Source organism: Lepus europaeus, chromosome 12 (assembly GCF_033115175.1).
Source record: "Lepus europaeus isolate LE1 chromosome 12, mLepTim1.pri, whole genome shotgun sequence".
In the NCBI taxonomy this organism is placed as follows: Eukaryota; Metazoa; Chordata; class Mammalia; order Lagomorpha; family Leporidae; genus Lepus; species Lepus europaeus.
In genome coordinates, this window is record NC_084838.1 from 68,568,134 (window position 1) to 68,590,366 (window position 22,233).

At 42.9% G+C, this 22,233-nt stretch overlaps 1 protein-coding gene across 2 annotated transcripts in view; it reads left to right on the forward strand.

Moving 5' to 3' along the window:
• Positions 1-22,233, forward strand: part of GLDC (glycine decarboxylase) — a 133,472-nt gene that overhangs the window by 102,956 nt on the left and 8,283 nt on the right. For both annotated transcript variants that reach the window (XM_062208271.1, XM_062208270.1), the window contains exons 17-22: positions 5,433-5,558; positions 7,905-8,054; positions 9,340-9,452; positions 11,664-11,805; positions 14,886-14,997; positions 22,024-22,119. In XM_062208271.1, coding sequence (XP_062064255.1) covers positions 5,433-5,558; positions 7,905-8,054; positions 9,340-9,452; positions 11,664-11,805; positions 14,886-14,997; positions 22,024-22,119 — 739 coding nt within the window. The remainder of the gene's footprint in view (positions 1-5,432; positions 5,559-7,904; positions 8,055-9,339; positions 9,453-11,663; positions 11,806-14,885; positions 14,998-22,023; positions 22,120-22,233) is intronic.

The window sequence follows — 22,233 nt, forward strand, 5'->3', positions numbered from 1 at the left end:
GGCCTGTGATCCTACTTTCTTCTTTTGGTGGCCACTGTTAAGTTAGGATTTCTAATGAGCTATGGAGTTAGAGCTCTCAGAAAACATAAGGAAGGGGCCAGGAGCACGGTAAAAGTATCTGCAGATCCCAAGAGAGTTTGACAAAATGATGCAAGGTGATTCTAGGTGTCCAAGTTAGAAGGGTGGGGTGTGTGATAGCCCAATTTTAGGCCAATCCTGCTTTTATTATAACTGGAATATTGTTTATGGCTAATTGCCCAGATTTTGCAATGAAGAATCTTGTAATCATGTCACTTCCCTTTCAGAAAAGGAGAAAGAAAGAAAGAACATTTTCTCTCTACTTCCCTTGCTTACCTACCCTGATTTCATGAGTGTTTCTTCCCAGGCCTTCATCCTAGTTGGAGAATAGAATTTTTAATAAACATATCTGAAAAATAAGCCACTTGTGAATTCAACAAATTATTGAACCCTAGCCTTGTGAAGGCATTCTGCACCAGTTCAGACAGTGAGAGATTAGATGATAAACTGGACAAATGCACTCTGACATTCTAAGCCAAGTTTGTTTACTTGGGTTTTCTTATGCTTATGACAAACCAACTTTTTTTCTTTTTTCAAGATTTATTGTATATATTTGAAAGGTAGAGTGACAGAACGGGAGAAACAGAGAGAAAGAACTCTATCTGCTGATTGGCTCCCTAAATGGCCATGACAATTAGGGCTGGGCCAGGTCAAAGCCAGGAGCCAGCCAGTCCATCAGGTGGCACAGTCTTAAGTACTTGGGCCATCCCACTACCTTCCCGGGTGCATTAGCAGAGAGCTGGATCAAAAACAGAGTCACCAAAACTGGAGCTAGCACTCCAATAAAGGATGTCAATGTCACAAACTGCAGCTTAATCCACTGTTCCACAATGCTGGCCCCAATTTCCTGCCTTTTAAAGGCAGGTTAATTTGATTTAGGCTCATAATTGCTCGTGGGGCCTCATGGTCTCAGCCCTCTCCTAGAAGCAGAAAGGAAACTTTGGAACTCGGATTATTCAGTGAGAGGATGCCAGGTGACACCTCCTTTGTATTTGTTTTAGTGAGAGAGCCCCTGAATCTTCTCATCATACCCTCTTCCACCTCAAGATTCCTGAGAATCTTGGGGGTCATGGAAAAGCAAGAGTTTGTCCTGTGTGACCATATCCACATTGTTCTCCCATTGACTGGTAGAGAGACCGCAGACACCTAAGTTGGTGGTGTCTGTCGGTGCCTGGTAACTAATGACAAAAAGCCAGCTAAAACCCATATCCTTTTCACTCTGTGATTCTTCCCATCCCTCACTGTTTCTCCAGTCCCCCAGTTTGATGAGGAAGTAGTTGTGAAGATCCAGGATTTGGGAACCTAACAAGAAAGGTCAAGGAGAAGGAAACCTTTTGATCTGTACTGGATTCTCTAGTTACTGTTCCCTCCCTGTGTAGTCAGTCCTCTTCTCTCTGACCGTCCCTCGTGTGTGATGTTTCTCCTGGGGTTGTTTGTTGTCCACGCCGCCATCACTGAAGTGTCATGAGAATCCATGCCATTCTGAAGGGCAGAGAGGAGCTAGGTGCCTGCTCTTTAGGGTGATGAGGAGGAAGGGAGAGGAAGAGAAGAGACCACCCTGCCACTGAGCCTGTAGAAATACAATTCTCATAAGCCTGGAAATGTTTGCATGCTTCTTCATCAAAGATTTTAATTAGAAGTGGACATTTTTAGTTCGAGAAGAAGAAAATAACTTGCTATTCAAATAGTCAGGAAAGATTTTTTTCACATCAGTGATGTCTGAAGCAGCTGCTCCCACACAATAGACGCTAATGGAATCCAGTAAAATATATCCTTTCCTGGAAACAAGTGTTGGGAAATCATGTGCTACCAAACTACCAAGGTTCCTGATGGTTTTTTTTTTTTTTTTAAAGATTAATTTATTTATTTGAAAGTCAGAGTTACAAAGAGAGAGGAGAGGCAGAGAGAGAGAAAGGTCTTCCATCCGCTAGTTCATTCCCCAACCAGCCACAACTGCCGGAGGAGCTGCGCCGATCCGAAGTCAGGAGCCAGGAGCCTCCTCGGGGTCTCCCAGGCGGGTGCAGGAGCCCAGGGACCTGGGCCATCCTCTACTGCTTTCCTAGGCCACAGCAGAGAGCTGAATCAGAATTAGAGCAGCTGGGTCTTGAACAGGCACCCATATGGCACTGTAGACATCAGCCTCACCTGCCATGCCACAGCACCAGCCCCCTGATAGTTCTTTTCATACAAGATTTTTTTCAAGTGGTTTTTTGGAGGTATTTTCACATTTGCTCTTAGGTAAAATTTTAAAGGTTCCTAAAATGGAATGCCCAAGTTCTTGATTTACTAGTTTAATTTTGAAAAATACAAATTTATTTAACGAACATATAGCAATCATGTTCCAGACAGTGTCCTAAAAAGTTTTCAATTAATATCTGAATTTGTTAGCCAAATAATTGTTTGCTGATCACAGATTGAGTTTTCTCCATGAAGAGAAAACCTTTACATATATGTTTATGAGTGTATATTTCAAAGGAAAAAAACTCAAAAGCTGTCTGGTAATTTCCTCTTTCTTTGGTGCCTGAGGCAAAGTAGTGACCTTTGGCCACTGAACTTTACCAGTGAGAAGACATCTATTTCCTTGCAGAACACTCCTTGTTCACTCACCCATTCTGCAAGTGTTTGAGGATAATCTGCACAGATTCTATGCCAGGAACCCTGGGGAGTTAGGAAAACAGCATTCATTTAAATGCACCAAAAACTGCATTCACTTAGAGCATGGCATCAAATCTGGATCCTACTACTTCCTTGTCCTTCATAACACTATAATTTTAGAGTGAGGAAAAAATTAATCTTAGAAAAAATTCCTTAAATCCATATGGAAAACCAGAAATATCTAACAGTAACACAGAAATGAGTCATTGGCAAAACCACTGAGACTTTGTATACCAGGATGGGTATTAAGTTTTATGGCTGCTGTAAACTTAGTGGCTTAGTACAACACATATTTTTTTCTCCCTCATACTTATAGAAGACAGGATTCTAAAATTGATTTCACTGGGCAAAGGTAAAGATGTTGGCATGCTGGTCTTTTTGGGGGACCTGGGAAGAATTCGTTTCCTTACTTGTTCTAGTTTCTAGAGGTCATCTGTGTATCCTTGACTCATGGTGCCTTCCTGCTATCACTCAAGCCTTTTGCTTCAGTCATCACATGTATTTCCTCTGTAGTCATATTTTCTTCCTCCCTCTAATAAGGATACAATTGAATATATTTAGGGCCCTCCTAAAATCCAGACATGGGTATCTTGGGAGGGCCCATTATTTAGCTTACCACAGAATGGTTGACATTTTTTGCTTGAATTTTTTTGTTTTAGTAGAACCTCTCTGGTATGAATTCTTAATTCTGGATTTTTAAACTTAAAATTCGTCTTTAAGATCCCCCCCCCCTTTTTTTTCACCAATATTCTGCCCTAAATGTATCTTTCCTCCAGTGATCCTTTCCTGTCTTGTGAGGGAGGACACAAACTCCAGCTTTGGTCCTGAGAAATTAAAGAACAAATTATAACTACAAAAAGGGTTTTAATAAGAAAAAGGATTTCAGAAAAGCACAAACATAACCAGTGAGAGACCAATAGCTATTCAAAAGGCTACAAACCATCTGTCAGAAGTGAAACAGAAATTCCATATTTGGTTTTGGTTAAAGTTCTCCTTTTATACACACATAGTTTGCTCTTTTTTGAGGAAACAGCTGGAAGTTATGTTTCCCCTTCATAGCCCCATTTCTTACAATGCCAATCCATTTTTCTTCAAAGGTGTTACAGTATTGTTTCTGGGATAAACAATTGGAGGATTACTTCCAGGGTGATCATTGCTTCCCTTTGGTCCTTCTGTTGGGAAAAACATTGTGATGTACTTTCCTATTGTGATACATTAAACATGTGTCTACCTATGTTCATGTAATTTGGAAAAAAAGAAAAATTATTTGAATCTGGAAATCCTAACATTACACTTATAATCGACCTTCCATAAAAATTTAACGCATCTTTTTTTAAAGGATTACTTTTTAAAAATTATTTATGTATGTGTTTGATGTTATTTGAAAGGAAGAGTGGCCGGTGCTGTGGTGCAGCGGGTTAAGGCCCTGTCTTAAAGCATCGGCATCCCATATGGGTGCCGGTTCTAGTCCCAGCTGCTCCTCTTCCTATCCAGCTCTCTGGTGTGTCCTGGGATAGCAGTAGAGGATGGCCCAGGTCCTTGGACCCCTGCACCTATGTGGGAGGCCTGGAGGAGGCTCCTGGCTCCTGGCTTTGGATCGGCGTAGCTCTGGCCATTGTGGCCATTTGGGGAGAGGACCAGCGGATGGAAGACCTCTCTCTCTGTCTCTACCTCTCTCTATAACTCTGTCTTTCAAATAAATAAAATAAATCTTTAAAAAAAAAATGAAAGGCAGATAAACAGAGACAAGATAGAGATCTTCGATCCTCTGGCTCATTTCACAAATGTCCGCAGCAGTCAGGACTGGGTCAAACTGAGGCCAAGAGCGTAGAACTCAATCCACTTCTTCCAAGTGGATGGCAAGAACCTAAGTACTTGAGCCATTGCCTGCTCAAGGTGTGCATTAACAGGAAGCTGGATCAGAAGTGGAGAACCAGAACTTGAACCAGACCCTCCAGTATGGGATACAGGCATCCCAAGAGACATCTTAACTGTTGAACCAAATGCTTTCTCCTTAACACGTCTCTAAGCTCTTCCTTAGACTGTAACTCTAGAGATACTTACCCTTGATCTCTTCGACTTGAAGCTCCATCTCCTATTTCCAAGTTCCTAAAGTGCACCTCTTGTCTCTAGACAGTCATTTCTCCAAATGCAAACATTGTTAGTGAGTCCTGTGAGCACAATGCAGGCATTAATCATTTTTCATGCTTCGTTTATGATTCTCATGGCAGCTAGCAATTTGTTGCAGAATAAGCAACCAATCAAAGGCCTCAGAATTATGTCTATCATCTGTCCTATAGAAACCCAGCAGATAGTTGAAGCTTTGAATTGGGCATTTTAATTCTAGAGTTTAACTTCCTATCTCATGATCTTTCATGGTGCTTTCTACATACTATAAGTGAGACAAGGTTAGAATAAGCACAGGCCTGTTTTTAGTGTCCTGGGATAAGGAAAGATAATATTCTGAATGTCTTTCGGGAACCATATTTGGAGATTCAAATGGAAACTCTTCTTTCAGACATTGTTTTGCAATTAAACTGTAGCAGATTTTAAGTCACTTGTAGTCAGCTTAAAAAAAAAAAAAAATGAGGTCTTCATTTAGTTTGTGCCACAAACGTGTTGTGGGGCCCTTCAGTCACTTTTGAAAGCTTGCTGATTATTTTTTCTCTGCCCTTGCTTCCTTTCTTCCCATTCCTTAGGTTTGTCTCATTCCAAAGTCAGCACATGGGACCAATCCAGCAAGCGCCCACATGGCAGGCATGAAGATTCAGCCTGTGGAAGTGGATAAATATGGGAATATTGATGCCGCTCACCTCAAGGCCATGGTACTCGTCTTATCTTTATCCAGGGCGAGGGGTCTGGGTCAGGCAGAGGTGACGAGCATTGGGTACTTGGTGAGTTATATAGATGTTATCATCTTTGCATTCAAATGAGAAGACTACAGTTCCTCCTCTGAATGGGTCTGGTGGAAAGTATGTAAAATCAGGAAACCTAACAGTCTCTATAATCAGAAAGAAAAGTAAAAAGCAATAGTCATAATTTTGGTCCTCAGTAAAGTAGACCATAGTCTACTTTTATCCCTCCCTTTACCAGAGAGAAAAGATCCTTTAAACTGAAATCTCTGCTCTCTAATTTGTGCATGTGTAAGAAACTAAATGAATTATTCATGATGATAGTAAGAGTGCTCCTTGCAGGACCTGCCTGCAGCTTTCTGCCCAACCTTCCCTCTTCCTCTCCTTTTCCCCCATTAATAATCAGACTGACAGTTACTCTTAAACACAGTGTTTGTGCTGGGAATTAAAAAAACACAAATGTAGATTCTACACATGCTTGTGTCCCAGTCACATTCTGCTGACTTCCAAGGAGCCTTCCACCTTGTTTTCTCCAATACCAGCCCCCACTGCCAACCTCCCAACCTCCAGGAAGAGGTTGCTTAGCAACCGTATCTGCTTTCCACCAGTGGACTGGAGGCTGCATCTTAAGAAGGAAGGAAATCAGTGGAATAGCAATGTGATATTGTCAGGCTTATTAGGCATGGAAACTGGGGAACTTTATTATGTGCTTGCCTTCAAAGGGAAGCTGAAAACACAGTGCTGCTCATCTCTTTGGTCTACATCTACCTCACCCTTCTATCACCTCACGAAGTATTTTCCAAAAAATAGTTGTAATTATTAAGCATCTCATTGTTGGCTATAATTGCCCTACACCATCCCATCCCATTTCCATATGCTTCTTTTTTTAAAAAAATATTTTTTATTTATTTGAAAGGCAAAGTTACACAGAAGCAGAGAGAGAGAGAGAGAGAGAGAGAGAGAAACTTCCATCTGCTGGTTCATTCCCCAAGTGGCTGCAATGGCCAGAGCGGGGCTGATCCAATCTGAAGCCAGGAACCAGGAGCTTCCTCTGGGTCTCCTACACGGTGCAGGGACCCAAGGACTTGGGCCATCTCTTACAGCTTTCCCAGGCCATAGTAGAGAGCTAGATCAGAAGTGGCGCAGCCGGGACTTGAACTGGTGCCCATATGGGATGCCGGCACTACAGGCAGCAGCTTTACCTGCTACGCCGCAGCGCCATCCCCTCAGCAGTATATATGTTTCTGTTCTGACTTCGCGGTCAGCAAAATTGCAACAATGGAAAATGCCTTTTATTTATTTATTTTTTTTAATTTTTAAGCATTTATTTATTTATTTGAAAGGCAGAGCTACAGAGAAGCAGAGGCAGAGAGAGAGGTCTTCCATTCACTGGCTTACTTCCCAAATAACCGTAACAGCCAGAGCTGGGGCCATCTGAAGCCAGGAGCCAGGAGCTTCTTCTGAGTCTCCCAAGTGGGTGCAGGGGCCCAAAGACCTTGGCCATCTTCTACTGCTTTTTCAGGCCACAGCAGAGAGCTGGATTACAAGTGGAGCAGCTGGGGCCCGAACTAGCACCAACATGGGATGCCGGCACTGCAGGCAGTGGCTTTACTCGCTATGCCACAAGGCCAGCCCCAAGACTGAACTACTCATGCCATCTTCTGCTGATTTCCCAGGAGCATTAGCAGGAAGCTGGATCAGAAGTGGAGCAGCTGGGACTTGAACCAGCACCCAAATGGCGCCACAGACAAAGGCTTTACCCACTACACCACAGCACTGGCCCAGAATATGCCTTTAATATATACTTGCCTTCTGTAGAAAGGAAAAATGAAGGAGGTTTTTTGTTATTGTTTTCTTTTTTTAAATCAAATCAGGAATAAATACTCCTTATAGGAATTCTAATTTCAACAGAATGGGAGGGAAAGAGAGTAGAGGTGGATATATTGCAAGATGAACCGAGAATAGCCATGCCTACCTCCAAAAATTTCCGAAATAATTATAGAGATGATTTGACCCAAAGAAACATCGACTTACAGAGGTGAACCCAAAATATTCAAAATTTTCTGAAATGTGTTTTTGGTCTTGACAATAGTGACCTAAGCTGAACGGATCTTGCTATATTTTTGGAATGATTTATGAAAGGAGTGGTAGCTGTAGATTTTTTATTGCTGTTATCATAGTTTGAGACTAGAAATGCAGTGGGCAAGATTTTTTAATCGTTTAAAATAAAAAAAAGTAAATAAATTAAAAAGCAAGGGTTTGGCCAAGAATGAAACATTTCTTCCCCTTCTCTTTCTCTGCACTTTGGTCTGCCCACAGGTGGATAAACACAAGGAGAACCTGGCAGCAATAATGATTACATACCCATCCACCAACGGAGTGTTTGAAGAGAACATCAGTGATGTGTGTGCCCTGATCCATCAACACGGAGGACAGGTCTATCTGGATGGAGCAAATATGAATGCTCAGGTGCGACCGTGAGACTGGCTCCCTGTCAGAGTTCCTCTCCTGAGAATAGAGCTTAGTTGCCACTGAGAACATGAATAAGTCAAAAAAATATTCTTTTATGACCCTTTGAGTTATCTTAAAACATGACACTGTATTCAGAACTGATCCTGACTTTATTTCTAGCTTCAAATCAAGAACCCCAGTTTCACTGGGATTACACATTTTAGGGGACATGGCCAGGGAAGAGGAAAAAGGTTGAGAGGAAGCAGGAGGTGGGCCGGATGTTCTGATTGTCAGGGGGTGTTGTTCCTCTAGGAGTGCTAGCACTCAAGAAGGTCCCATGATTCTCTGACTGAGGGAACTCAGACCTAAGTTCTGACCACTGGTAGATGTTGATCTCCTGTAACCTTGGACACGCCACTTAACTAAGCTTCAGCTTCATCAGCTGTAAAGTAGAGCCTCATGATTCCTATCCTAACCACTTGGAGGATGGAGAGGAGGCCTATCTAATAGGAACCAATGAGGAGATCCTCTTGAGAGCCACCAGAGGAGAGAAATCACAATCTATTTGAGAGTCTCCTCAACTTCTTGGTATTTCTTGTCCTTTTTTAATTTATATTTTGCCATTGCAGACTCTTTTCTGCCTTTTTGTCTGTCTGATCTCTTCATGAGTTTTGAGCATGGATTTCCTATTGGTTCAGTGGCATTAATGTGTTTTGTTATCTTTGGCCACACTCAGAATTAGTCCTGATGCCCAAGTGGCAGGAAGGCCAGATGATTGTTGTTGCTGGAATCTGGATCAGGTAGCCTCCCTCCTTCCATTCCTGTCCAGGGTCTTCTTGGTTCCACTCCAGACCTTTATTTCAGAGTGTCCAATAGGCTATTCAATAATGGGCATAATCCCCAATTCTGAATGTGCAGGGGAAGGAAGGACTGTGAGAGAAAGTTGCGTATTTTAGTAGCAAAGGGATCCTCTGCTTTCTTGTGTTAGGGGCACTTCCTCTCTTCCCAGTTAGGATAGATAATTAGTGATAGACTGTGTGTTCAAATCTGTTTACATATATATGTATTGAGCTAAATGATCAGTTACTCTTCATGGAAAGTACAAGCTACTTTGCCTGTGGGATACCAGATTTTGACTACAGAACTGGACCATTATGGAAGATGTTACTGTTAACACTGAGGACATGTCTTCTGCCCGTCTTTCCTCTGAGGGGAGAAGCAGTCCCAAATTAGCATGACCTTTGCTTTGGAGTGCCTTGCTAAGCCATTGATGTTTACTTTTGTCTCTTTCTCTTTGTGGTAGGTGGGAATCTGTCGTCCTGGAGACTTTGGGTCTGATGTCTCACACCTCAATCTGCACAAGACCTTCTGCATCCCCCATGGAGGAGGCGGCCCTGGCATGGGGCCCATTGGAGTGTGAGTTCTGGGCCACTGGTTTCAATATGGCCTTGGAGATAGAATGAAGGGATAACTATCGCTATTTTTTCCCATCACGGTGTAGTGTCCTTGTAGGGGCTGGGTGAGAAGCAGTAGATAGTAGAAAAATATAATTAGATTTTATTAACCACAGGGGTCTCCTTGGACTCTAGTTCTTGCATTGATAAAGCAAGTTTATTAAAGAGTAATGAAAGGAGAATTTGAGCGTTATGGATCAGGATTGGAACAGTAGCATCTGAAAGTGTCTTCCAGACTTCAGCTTATATTTCCAAGCAGCTTTTCTTTCCTTCTTTCTCACTTTCTTTTTTAAAATTGGCTAATGGTTACATTAAAAATGAATTGGATGAAAGATGTTGAATGCTTTATAGCCTAAATACTTTATGGCCTGAAATCTTTTCTTTTCTTTTTTTTTTTTTTTTTTTATGGCCTGAATTCTTATTGCATCTGAGACAACTAAGAAGGAAACACACTTTATTTATTACTAGAAATATTTGGATGATTTGTTTTAAAGATTTATTTACTTATTTGAAAGGCAGAATTACAGAGAGGCAGAGGCAGAGAGAGAAGTCTTCTATCCACTGGTTCACTTCCCAAATGGCTAAAACCACTGAAGCTGGCTGATCCAAAGCCAGGAGCCTGGAGCTTCTTCCAGGTGCCCCACGTGGGTGGAGGACTTGAGCCATCCATTGCTGCTTTTCCAGGCTTATTAGTAGGGAGCTGAATCAGAAGTGGAACATCCAGGACTCAAACTGGTGCTCATTTGGCATGCTGGCACTGCAGGTGGCAGCTTTACCCACTACGCCACAGCACCAGCCCCAAAATATAGATTTTAACTGTTGATAACTTTTTGTACTATAGTTTGAGCAAGTTTTTCCAGAACTCCTTTTATTTAAAAAATGTGCCAGAAGGGCCAGTTTTCAGGATTGCTGGGAACTTGGCCTTCTTACTTTTTTCTGCTTTTTTGCTTGATTAATCAATGGGAGAGCCTAGTGCCTTGGTTGTGGGGGAGATATAGTGAACACTGTTCATGTGCAGGCTTCTAACATACAAACCCATGAACGGTTTCTCCTCAGCACCCTTCCAGATACTGTAGATGCTTGGGAGAGTCTGTCCTTAGGATTCAAAGGGTGGGGCCTGGGGCTGGAACATCCCCACATCCTGGTGAGCCCATGGCTACACATGCTATTCTATGGCTGCTACCTCTGCAAAATCCACAGTTCTATTTTGTATACCTAACTTTTTGAAGATTTAGTTTTTATTTATTTGAAAGGAAAAGTTACAGAGAGAGAGAGGGAGAGGGAGAGATAGAGACAGAGATCTTCCATTCGCTGGTTCACTCCCCAAATGGCCGCATTGTCTGGGGCTGGGCCAAGCCAAAGCCAGGAGCTTCTTCCAGGTCTCCCACGTGGATGCAGGGGCCCAAGCACTTGGGCCATCCTCAGCTGCTTTCCCAGGCATATCAGTAGGGACCTGGATCAGAAGGGGAGCAGCTGGGACTCAAAACTGGTGCCCATATGAGACGCTGGTGCTTTACCCAGTAGCCTGCAACACCAGCCCCAACCACAGTTCTTGAGTGAACTGCTGGGATGCTAATGGCTGCTGGACCATCCCTCCTGTGGAGAAGGAAGAAAAGAACCCTTCCTGAACATCTCTCCCTTAGCAGGTGTCAGGTCCCTTTCACTGTCAAGAGTTCCTATGCTGTGGGCTGGTGCTATGGTGCAGCGGGTTAATGCCTTGGCCTACAGTGCCAGCCTCCATATGGGCACCGGTTCGAGACCCGGCTGCTCCACTTCTAGTCCGGCTCTCTGCTATGGCCTGGAAAAGCAGTGGAGGATGACCCAAGTCCTTGGGTCCTTGCATCCACGTGGGAGACCTGGAGGAGGCTCCTGGCTCCTGGCTTCAGATGGGCGTAGCTCCAGCCGTTGCGGCCAATTGGGGAGTGAACCATCAGATGGAAAACCTCTCTCTCTCTCTCTCTCCCTCTCTCTCTCTCTCTCTGTGACTTTCCTCTCTCTGTGTAACTCTGACTTTCAAATAAATAAATACTTAATCTTAAAAAAAAAAACAGGCTATTAAAAAAAAGTTTGTTCCTATGCTAAGAATAGATCTTCCCGTAAGAACAGGACTTAACTTGTTTGGATGGACTAGATCTTTTTACATCTTCTGAATTTGTTCTTAAAAACAATACAGGAAGAAGCATCTTGCCCCTTTTCTGCCCAATCATCCCATCATTTCAGTAAAGCCGAATGAGGATACCTGGCCTGTAGGTACCGTCAGTGCAGCCCCATGGGGCTCCAGCTCCATCTTGCCCATCTCATGGGCTTATATCAAGGTGAGGCCTGAGAACATGTATAGGTGGGCTGGTATGTGATGTGTGGGTGGGCAACTGAGACTTCAGACTTTTCCCTTGGCTTAAAATGAAGAAATTCCTGAGAAGCGGTTCAGTGAATATTGTTTTGTTTTGTTTTGTTTTTAAAGATTTATTTTATTTACTTGAAAGACAGAGTTACAGAGTGAGGTAGAGACAGAGAGAGAGGTCTTCCATCTGCTGGTTCGCTCCCCAGATGGCCGCAATGGCCGGAGCTGTGCCAATCCGAAGCCAGGAGCCAGGAGCTTCTTCTAGGTCTCCCACATGGGTGCAGGGGCCCAAGGACTGGGGCCATCTTCCTCAGTGAATATTGTTGATGACTTGGGTGGAAGGAACCTTCCTGAATAGATCAGCTGCAATTCATTTCATCTCTTCCTCTACACATGATTTTCTTTGGGTTCTCATAGTGGGTTTATAATCAGGAAAACTGACACACCAGATAGATTTTTCCAAATACAGTTAAGTTCTATGAGTCATATGGATGTTTTAGCACACTATTTGTTTCTTGGCAGGATTTATATGGGCCTTTGCAAGTGAAAAGTCCTGTGATGACTAATTATTACATTTTGTTGAGCTCCTGGAATAAATGTTAGGAATGTATCTTACTTTGCTTTGTATTTCTTAGAGTTCCTGGAGGATAAGCTGAAAAGTAGGAGAAATTGGCTTTTGTGGCAGTTTTCAAAGGCTCTTTGCCCTTTAAGGCTGTGAAGCTGTGTCATAGGGGCCATTAGAGTTTGTCAGAGAACTAGTTTCCTTCCTATGTCTTTCTCCAAGAAAGTCTCAGGCCAGAGTTTATTTTGTAAATCTCTTATTCAAACTGGCCTTCCTACCCCTTGGATTGACAAAACTGTGGCCAAGAACACTTTCTTGACTGTTAATTGGAGCACCGTCCCCAAACAGTGCCCTCTTTAAAGGAAGGGTGGTTCCTGGTGAAACAAACCCCTAGAACTCAGCTGTTCAAAGCACATTGGATGCCACATGAGGCTGGCTAGTATTCTTGAATAGTGTGGCACTTATGCTTCTTAGTGAAAAGTTTCTTGGACACTGGAACAATGATTCTGCACCTCAGAGACCAAGCCAGCTTTGAAAGTGATACTGTAGGGGTGGTGCTGTGGTGCAGCAGGTTAAAGCCCTGGCCTGAAGCACCGGCATCCTGTATGGGCGCTGGTTCTAGTCCTTGCTGCTCCACTTCCTATCCAGCTCTCTGCTGTGGCCTGGGAAAATGGTAGAAGATGGCCCAAGTCCTTGGGTCCTTGTGCCCACGTGCGAGATCCAGAAGAAGCTCCTGGCTTTGGATTGGTGCAGCTGCGGCCGTCGTGGCCATCTGGGGAGTGAACCAGCAGATGGAAGACCTCTCTCTCAGTCTCTGCCTCTCTTTATAACTCTGTCTTTCAAATAAATAAAATAAATCTTAAAAAAAAAAAAGAAAATGATACTCTAGTAGTTTTACAAATAGAGACAATAAAAGCCACCAGAATGAAGGTCTGCTTCTTTGGAATCAGAATCAAATTCCCATTTATGTTTTGACCCCTGGATTCTGTAAATTGGGCTCTTCTATAAGATGGCTAGACTCACACTGAGGGCCCACAAACCTCTCCTGACTTCCCATTGTCTGTACTGCTAGTCCTCACCAGCCCACACAGAAGCCTCAAGGGATTCTTTCTAAATGCACATTCCTAGGCCCACATCCCAGAGAGATTCAAATTCAATACATACATGGGATTGCGCCTGAGCCATCATCAGCATTTTGAGAAAGATGCTCAGTGACTCTGATACATAGGATGAGAGCCAGTGTCTGGCTGAACCAAGTCCAAGTCCTTTCTAGCAAAAGTTTGAGGCTTACAAAATGTAGTAACAATCTGCCTTGCCCTACAGTGACCCCTAGGTGACAATTATGTATCCTCCTCTTCCACATTCTGATTTTTTTTCTATTTTTCTTACTTGAAGTGCTTTCCCCTTCTCCCCCCCCCCTTCCCTCCCTCTCTCTATCTTTAAGACTTATTTATTTATTTGAAAGTCAGAGTTACACAGAGAAAGACGGAGAGCAGAGAGAGGTCACTGGTTCACTCTCCAATTGGCTGCAATGGCTGGAGCTGCGCCCATCAGGAGCCATTAGCTTCCTCCGGGTCTCCCACTTGGATGCACGGATCCAAGGACTTGGGCCCATCTTCCACTGCTTTCCCCAGCCACAGCAGAGAGCTGGATTGGAAGTGGAGGAGCCGGGACTTGAACCCGTGTGGGGTGCCAGCACTGCAGGTGGCAGATTTACCCACTGTACCACAGCAGCAGACCCTTCCCCTTTTCTCTTTGCTTATCCAAATTGTTTTAAGTTTCCAGTCAAGTAACTCTTAGTCTAGGAAGCCTTCTTTGACTATCTTAGGGAAATATGTCTTCTCTATCTATTGGACTTTGGTATCCTTGTTTTAGTTATTTCTCATTTGCTGTAGTTTAGTTATATGTTTGATGTATGTTAAGTTTCCACTGTACATGAAGTACTCTAGGAAGAAAGTAGACAACAAAAATCGATGTCTTCATGATTTTAAGGTCTTCGCTGGTGATCTGTTTACTTCATATGATTCAGGGACTTGTTAAACTGCAGAATAGGATAAGATGAACATGGCAGGTGCTAAACATAAATAGCCTTGACTGTGGACAAACCATACAAAATTTATTCAATGGTTATTTTGGCAAAAATCTCATGGATTACTGGCAATTATCAAGTCATCTTAAATTTATGGTAAACAAACAAACCAAAAAAGCAAATCAAGAGTAACCTAAGAATAACACAGTTGTTGACAGTCAACTTTGACATTTGTACTACAATAAAAAAATATAAAGTTACCATTCAAAAGAGAAAACCCAAGATTATTTCTGGCTTAGAGATAAACAGACAGACAGAATTTTCCACTTGTTATATAGTTCTTAGGATAATCCAGACTGCTGGTGACTCCTTTTGTGGATGTGTGTTGTCTTTGGTTAGTATCTTGACCATTGGGTGGGTGTACCTGTTCAGTGCTTGATGCCTCTTTTTGTTTCTTTTGCAGATGATGGGAGGCAAGGGTCTTAAACAGGCCACAGAAATTGCTATATTAAATGCCAATTACATGGCCAAGAGACTGGAAAAACACTACAGAGTCCTTTTTAGAGGTGCAAGAGGTAAGTATCAACTTTAGTTTACCATTACCTTAATTTTTCCTGGCCAAATCAACTTTGACCCATATGTGATTTTATGAAGTAGATGAAAGACTTCTGATTCTTAGTACATATAAAAAAAAGTATAGAGTTATTGGAAAAACTTCAACTAGTTAAGAGTTTAGGGGGATTGTCATGTTCAAGGCTATTCTAGGTACTTAGTCTATACAGTAATCGAAGAGCCCACACCACTGAAAGACATGCACATAAATATCACAAGCTAATTATGCACAAAGTGCCATGAGGATATCCCAAGAGTGTAGTAAATCAGAATGGGCAGAGGTAGGGTGAAATTATGAAGAGAGCATTTGAGATAAGCCTGGAAGGAAGAGCAGCAGGTAAGAAACTGAGTAAATAGAGATACTGGTGCAAGCAAAAGAAAAATAGGTTGCCTGGGTGGCTGGAGTGTTAGTGGCTTGAAGGAAGGGAAGAGGAAGAGGGAGCAAATGAGCACAAAGTTAGAAAAATATCTTAGGGTCTTGCAGGTCTTGGAAGATTCTGGACTTTACTCTTGAACTAGATAATGATCCTTGATGATTTTTGAGCAGGGGAATGACTGCTAACAGAGACTACTGAAACCATTAAGAGAGGGTCTGGAAATTGGCATGGAGGTTAAGCCCACATCCCATATCAGAGTGCCTAGGTCCGAGACCTGCCTCAGATTCTGATCCAGCATTCTGCAAGTGTGTACCCTGGAAGGCAGCAGATGATGCCTCAAGAACTTGGTTCCCTGCTATCCATGTGGGAGGCCTGGTTGAGTCCAGGGCTCCTGGCTTTGGCATGGTTTAGGCCTGGCTGTTGAGGGAATTTTGGGAGTGAACTAGTAGATGGAAGATCTCTGTCTCACTATCTCTCTGCCTTTTATATAATTGGAAAAAAATTTTTAAATCATTAAGAAAGTGGAAAGAGATAAACATGGTCTTAGACATTAGAATAAGTTAGACTTAAGTTAGTAATTGAATGTGAAGAGAAACGTTAGATACTCCTCTTAGCTTACAATAGAGGGAATAATAATAGAGGGAGGGGGAACAAAGTCTCTGTGGCAGTGATAGAAGGTGACATAAATAAAAACCAGGTAGACATTTCGATATTTTCAGTGGGCGCAGAATCTGAGAGTCGAACCTTGGGAATGTTGAGATCCTGAGAAGGGGACTGAGGACCCAAGCACACTTCCGGCAGAGGCCCACACTAAGATGCAGAGCAAGGGAGACCTGGGGAGAGGCACCTCATACTGCGGCAGCTTTAGCGCCTCAGCAGCACTGGTCACAGTGCCTGTCCCATGAAGTCTGCCTGCTTGTCCCCTGCTTCTGTCTGGCTCTGCTTCCTCTGAAGTTTCCCGTTCCTGGCAGAGAGAGCCACTCCTTCCCTTTGGCTCCTTTCTGACACTGAGCAGTTTTTCTCCTACTCAGTGTGGTCTGACTCCCTCCAGCTGTCAGACTTCAAATGCTGTGAGAGTGGAAGCTGTGTCTGCTTCATCCCTTGAGGTCCATACCTGACCTATCACACGCAGCCATGCAACAAATCCTTGTGGGAGGATGTATGTAAACAATGTAAAGAACAAGTGGCTGGTTTTATTTATTTGCTTTTATTTTTTCCAGCTTCCTAAAGTATGATTAGTAGATCTGATTTTGTGACATGTTTTAAAAAGAACCTTTGTCGGCCGGCGCCGCGGCTCAACAGGCTAATCCTCCGCCTTGCGGCGCTGGCACACCGGGTTCTAGTCCCGGTCGGGGCACCGATTCTTTCCCGGTTGCCCCTCTTCCAGGCCAGCTCTCTGCTGTGGCCAGGGAGTGCAGTGGAGGATGGCCCAAGTGCTTGGGCCCTGCACCCCATGGGAGACCAGGAAAAGCACCTGGCTCCTGCCATGGGATCAGCGCGGTGCGCCGGCGGCAGCGTGCCAGCCGCGGCGGCCATTGGAGGGTGAACCAACGGCAAAAGGAAGACCTTTCTCTCTGTCTCTCTCTCACTGTCCACTCTGCCTGTCAAAAAAATAAATTAAAAAAAAAAAAGAACCTTTGTCTTCAACAATTAGGAAGGCTTTGGTAACCTTTGATTGTAGTTTGGACAAAATGGTAATGTAGATGCCAGACAGATGTGCACTGAGAACTAGACAGAGGTTGGAAAGGAGATAGAGAAGCAGTCATGGTTTGGGGAATTTTGGTAGTGAGGGTGTTGCTGTAATAGGACACAGCTATATTTTTTCTCTCTTCTTTCCTTTTCTTCCTTCCTTCCTGCCTGCCTGACTGCCTGCCTGCCTTCCTTTCTCTCTCTCTCTCTCTCTCTCTCTCTCTCTCTCTGTTTCTCCTTCCTATTTGAGAGGTAGAGAGAGAGGGAGAGAACTCTTATCTGAAAGTCCAAACACCCACAACAGCAAGGGTTTTGGGCAAAGCTAGGAGCCAGAAACCCAATCCAGGTCTCCCAAATCAGTGGGAGGAACTACTTAAGCTTCCTCTCCAGTCTGCCTCAGCAGGACGATGGAGCCAGAAGCCAAAGCTGGGCATTGAATCCAGACACTTGGACATGGGAACTTACATATTTATTTTATCTGATTATGTAAATCACATATATATGCTCAATGTGGGAATTTTGGGAAATAAAAAAGTGTGAAGAAGAAAAATTAATGTCCCATGGTTCTATCAATCAAACATAGCCACTATTAGTATTCTGCTGTATTCTTTATCATCTTTCTTTTTATACAGTTGAGATCATATTACAAATACAGTTTGAGTCATATTTTTAAACATTAGTTTATATTATGAACATTTTCCCATATCACAAAATATTCTTAGACAGTGGCTGTGTCAGTTCCATTATATGGATGTTTGTGATTTAACCAGTTCTGTATAGTTTTGTTCCCAGCTGTTTGCCTTTTTAACAATGCTACAATGAGTACTCTTTACTTAGATTTTTAAAAAAGCTTTCTAATTATTTCCTTAGGCTAGAGTTGTAACAGAGAAATTATTCTCTCTGAGGACATGAATGCATTCTAGCTCTTGATTCATGTGGTCCCAGTTTATTCCCAGAGACTCTGTGCCCATCTACTTCACACTCACAGCTCATGAGAATGACTTGCAGCAGGGTATAGTGCTGAGTGTTACATAAAGAACAACAAAAACTGGAGAACACAATATCTTTGCTAATTTTATGGGTGAAAATTATCTTACTATGGAATTTATAAGGCTTAGGTTTTTTTCCTAATAGCTCACTTCATTATACTTTAAACTTTGATGTTTAATATATTTGACAGCTTTGTTAAGATAGAATTTGCAAACTATACTATACATTCACCCACTTAAAATGTACACCTCAGTGATTTTTATTGTGTTCAGAGTTGTGTGGTCCAATGTTTAGTTTTTAAAGAGTGAATGGGATTTAGATTGAGTGGGAGTTGGTGGCACTCTGGAGAGAGGGACATGCACCTACCATAGGCTCATGGTAAGTGATTACTTTAGGGAGACCCTGTCGCAACACAAAAAGATGGATGAAATTTCCATTTGTTTTGACATTTTTACCCCAGAATTATAATGAATAGTATTTCTCATTGCAAACAGAAGTAGAATGGTGATTACCTACTCTATTACCCTATCTAAGAGTTCATGACATAAAAAATTGTCTCATGTTCGGCCTGATAGACACATTTGTTAGATGATTGACAGTGCCTTTTATGGCCTAAAAAACAACTACTTTCACACCTCCTGAGGTCTCAAAATAGAAGTGTTCTTAATAAACATATTCTACAGTGTTTAATGGCAATGTCTGAAGACTGTTTCTCAACTTGGTACTAAGAAACTCTAACTGAGACTTTGGGATTACAAAGGATCATGAGGCAGTTATTTTAATGAGCTCCAGGCCTGCCTTTACATACCATTTTTTTTTTAAAGATTTATTGATTTATTGGAAAGGCAGAGTTACTGAGAGAGGGAGTTAGAAGCAAAGAGAGAAGTCTTTGATCAGCTGGTTCACTCCCCAGATGTTTACAACATCCGGGGCTGTGCCTGTCAGAAGCCAGAAGCTTCTTCTGGGTCTCCCACACTGGTGCAGAGGCCCAAGGACTTGGGCCATCTTCTATTGCTTTCCCAGGCCATAGCAGAGAGCTGGATAGGAAGAGGAGCAGCTGGGACTTGAACCGGCGTCCATATGGGATGCTGTCACTGCAGGTGGTGACTTTACCCACTGTGCCACAGTGCCACACTGACAAAACCCCCCCCCCCAATACAATGTCATGGAGAGACTTTAATCCCAATTATAGGTTTTGCAAAAGCAAGGAAATGAAAGGCAAGTACTGGGAGAGGGGATCACCAATAATATTTATTCTGCTAGCTTGAGGAAAGAAAGGAATTACATTAGGTGCAATGCTATTCAGTAATAGCTGAAAGACACCAACAAGCCAAGCCTACCCAGGAGCTTCTAATAACAAGATATTAGGGCCAGAGTTGTGGTCCAGTGGGTTTAGCTGCCGTTGGTGATGCTGGCATCCCATATTGGAGTACCAGTTAGAGTACCAGCTATTCAGCTTCTGACCCAGCTCCTTGCTAATGCATCTGGGAAGCCAGCAAAATATGGCCCAAGTGCTTGGGCCCCTGCTTCCTATGTGGGAGACCTATATGGAGTTCATGGTTCCTAGCTTTGGCCTGGCCTAGACCTGGCTGTTGTGGCCATTTGGGGAGTGAACCAGCAGGTAGAAGATTCTCTCTCTCTCTCTCTCTCTCTCTCTTTCTCTCTCCCTCCCTCTCTCCCTCCCTCTCTCCTACCCTCTTGGCTCCACCTCTCAAACAGACAGATCTGGAAAAAATAAAACAAAAAACAAAACACCCAAGATTTCATTTGCAGAGGCCACTTCATAGCCAAGTGGTTTGGGAAGAGCTCCATTTTAAAAATGAGATTCAGATGTTATTTTCTAAATCCATACTCTGTTGTGTTCAAATGAAAACGTCATTGGAACTTCAGTTTTCTCTCTCCTTCTCCTTTCCTTGAGCCCTGGAAAGGAAGAAATCAGATCCCAACATGTTCAGCTTTGTTTGAAGCTTTTAGGAGAAAGATACACAAACCTTCCATGGTATATGGTGAGTCAGGGCAATCTGAAGTAGAAAGTGTATAAACTATTCAACACAAGTTTTAATTTTCACTGAGTGCTTCTGCCAGGTCCACCCATGACTATAGCTGAGAATCTGGAAAGGCCGAGAGGAGAGGAAGGGGGTGGGATGATGGAGAAGGAGAATAGAAGTGGTTTGGCTCCAAGTTAGAACTATCTCCTCCCATAAACTGATTGTCTTCTGAGACTGAAAACAGCATGGGGGAAAAATAGGGCTTCTCAAAACATTCCCACAGAGCTGGAACTCTGTAATTAACCCCACATCCTCACGTGGGCTGCCTAGGAATACTAGGAATCCATTATGTCTTTGGTGGCTCTTGGTGGGTAATTAATGCTCTTTGAAGAGACCATCACTGACAGAATCAAAACTCTTGGTTGTTTCCCTGAGCAAGAGGTCATGGAAATAGGGCCTCTGACCTCAGCAGGATCACTTTTAGGCAGTCTCTTTGGCCTGGCAGCAAGAACCATTCTTCTCCCACTGATGCATGTCTGTCGTCTCCTTCCTCCTCCTGTTCCCCTGTGAATGCCCTTCAGAGCAGTGAACTCCAAGTAGCCTTGTCATTGTCACAACGTTCAGGGTAGCTTCTACATGAGAGAGGGCAAAGGCTGATGCTAGGCTCTCAGGCTAAGTAACAGAGCAGGGCTTTTAAAAGAGAGTCCTGGAATTACTAGTTGATAGGACTTAATATTCTCATGATTTCCTCTTGAACATGCCACTAGTTTTTCCATTTTGGCACTTGCTGAGTGTACTTACCCAAGTATAGAACTTTCTGCTTCTGAATCACACTCCTGACAAATTTATGCTCCACCATTGTTAGGAAGTATGTTTTAAAAATATGCACTTTCAATATATTGTTTCAGGCTCTCATCCATTTATTTTCAAACAAAACCAAACAATCCTTTCATATTTACTCATTATATAAGAAGCAGAGCAGTTCACAGACTGTCTCAGGGGCTCTTCATTACTGAGCTATTCTGCACAGGCTTGAAGTTAAGTCTGCTCTGCGGGACTGTAAGTGGATTCACCATTTGCCAAGAGGCAGGAGATTGGGTTAAAGAGCACAACACTGTCTGATGAGCTGATCCTTTCTGTGAAGGACATTCCATCAGTTGGTGGAACGTGTAATTTGGGAAGTCTCCAGGAATGTTGTTCCTTTTGTCAAAATGCTGATTGGCTCAGTGGTTTATTCCTGATGACGGAGGGATGGCCAGCAGCTCGTGATGGGCACATGTCTGCCTCCAGCTGAGGAGGCAATCTGTTTACAAACGAGAACACAGTAAACTGATCCACACCGACTGGCCTCATTAACTCCTTGTTACTTGTGGTATGTTGTTCTACAGTGCCTGTTTCTAATTCTCCCTCTGCAGCCTGAAGGCACGATCTCAAGATCACATCCAGTTCTGTATGTGTCTTACAGATACTGATATATGTTTAACATAAACTTATATATACCCAGAAATAGTTATTTGATGGTAAGGATAAAGTTGCTGAAAAGTGTCAATTGTTCTTTAGTTCCTAAAGTATTTTCTATACAAGGATTAGGACTGTGGTGATTTGTTTAACTGCTTCAAGTAGATTTTCGGTTCTGAGAGCAGAAATAATGTCTTTCCCAGACACCTCCCATTGAATGCTCCAGAAGTGCCTCCCACCTCCCTGTAGCCATTGTCAGACTTATGGGTGTGTAATGAACTGAAGATCAGATACATTGGATTAATGTGCTAGAAGTTTTTATTTGTAATAAGAGTAAATGAAGTCTTCATTGCCAACTATAAACTTACCGAATGCTCATGGCTTCTTGGTTCTCATTGCTAATGCATAAAACTGAATTATTTTTTCATTGTTTGGGTAAAATAAGCAGCCGATGTGAATCCTGAGCTGAAACGATTTTCCTGAACAGGTTTCGTGGCTCATGAATTTATTTTGGACACAAGACCCTTCAAAAAGTCTGCAAATATTGAGGCTGTAGATGTGGCAAAGAGGCTGCAGGATTATGGTAAGTACCCTGATAGTAAAGGGCTTCTGACATGCAGGCAGCTGTGCATGACTTCAGATCGCTTCCTCCGAGCCCAAACTGAATGTGCAGATGGTAACCGATCCCTGGGATAAA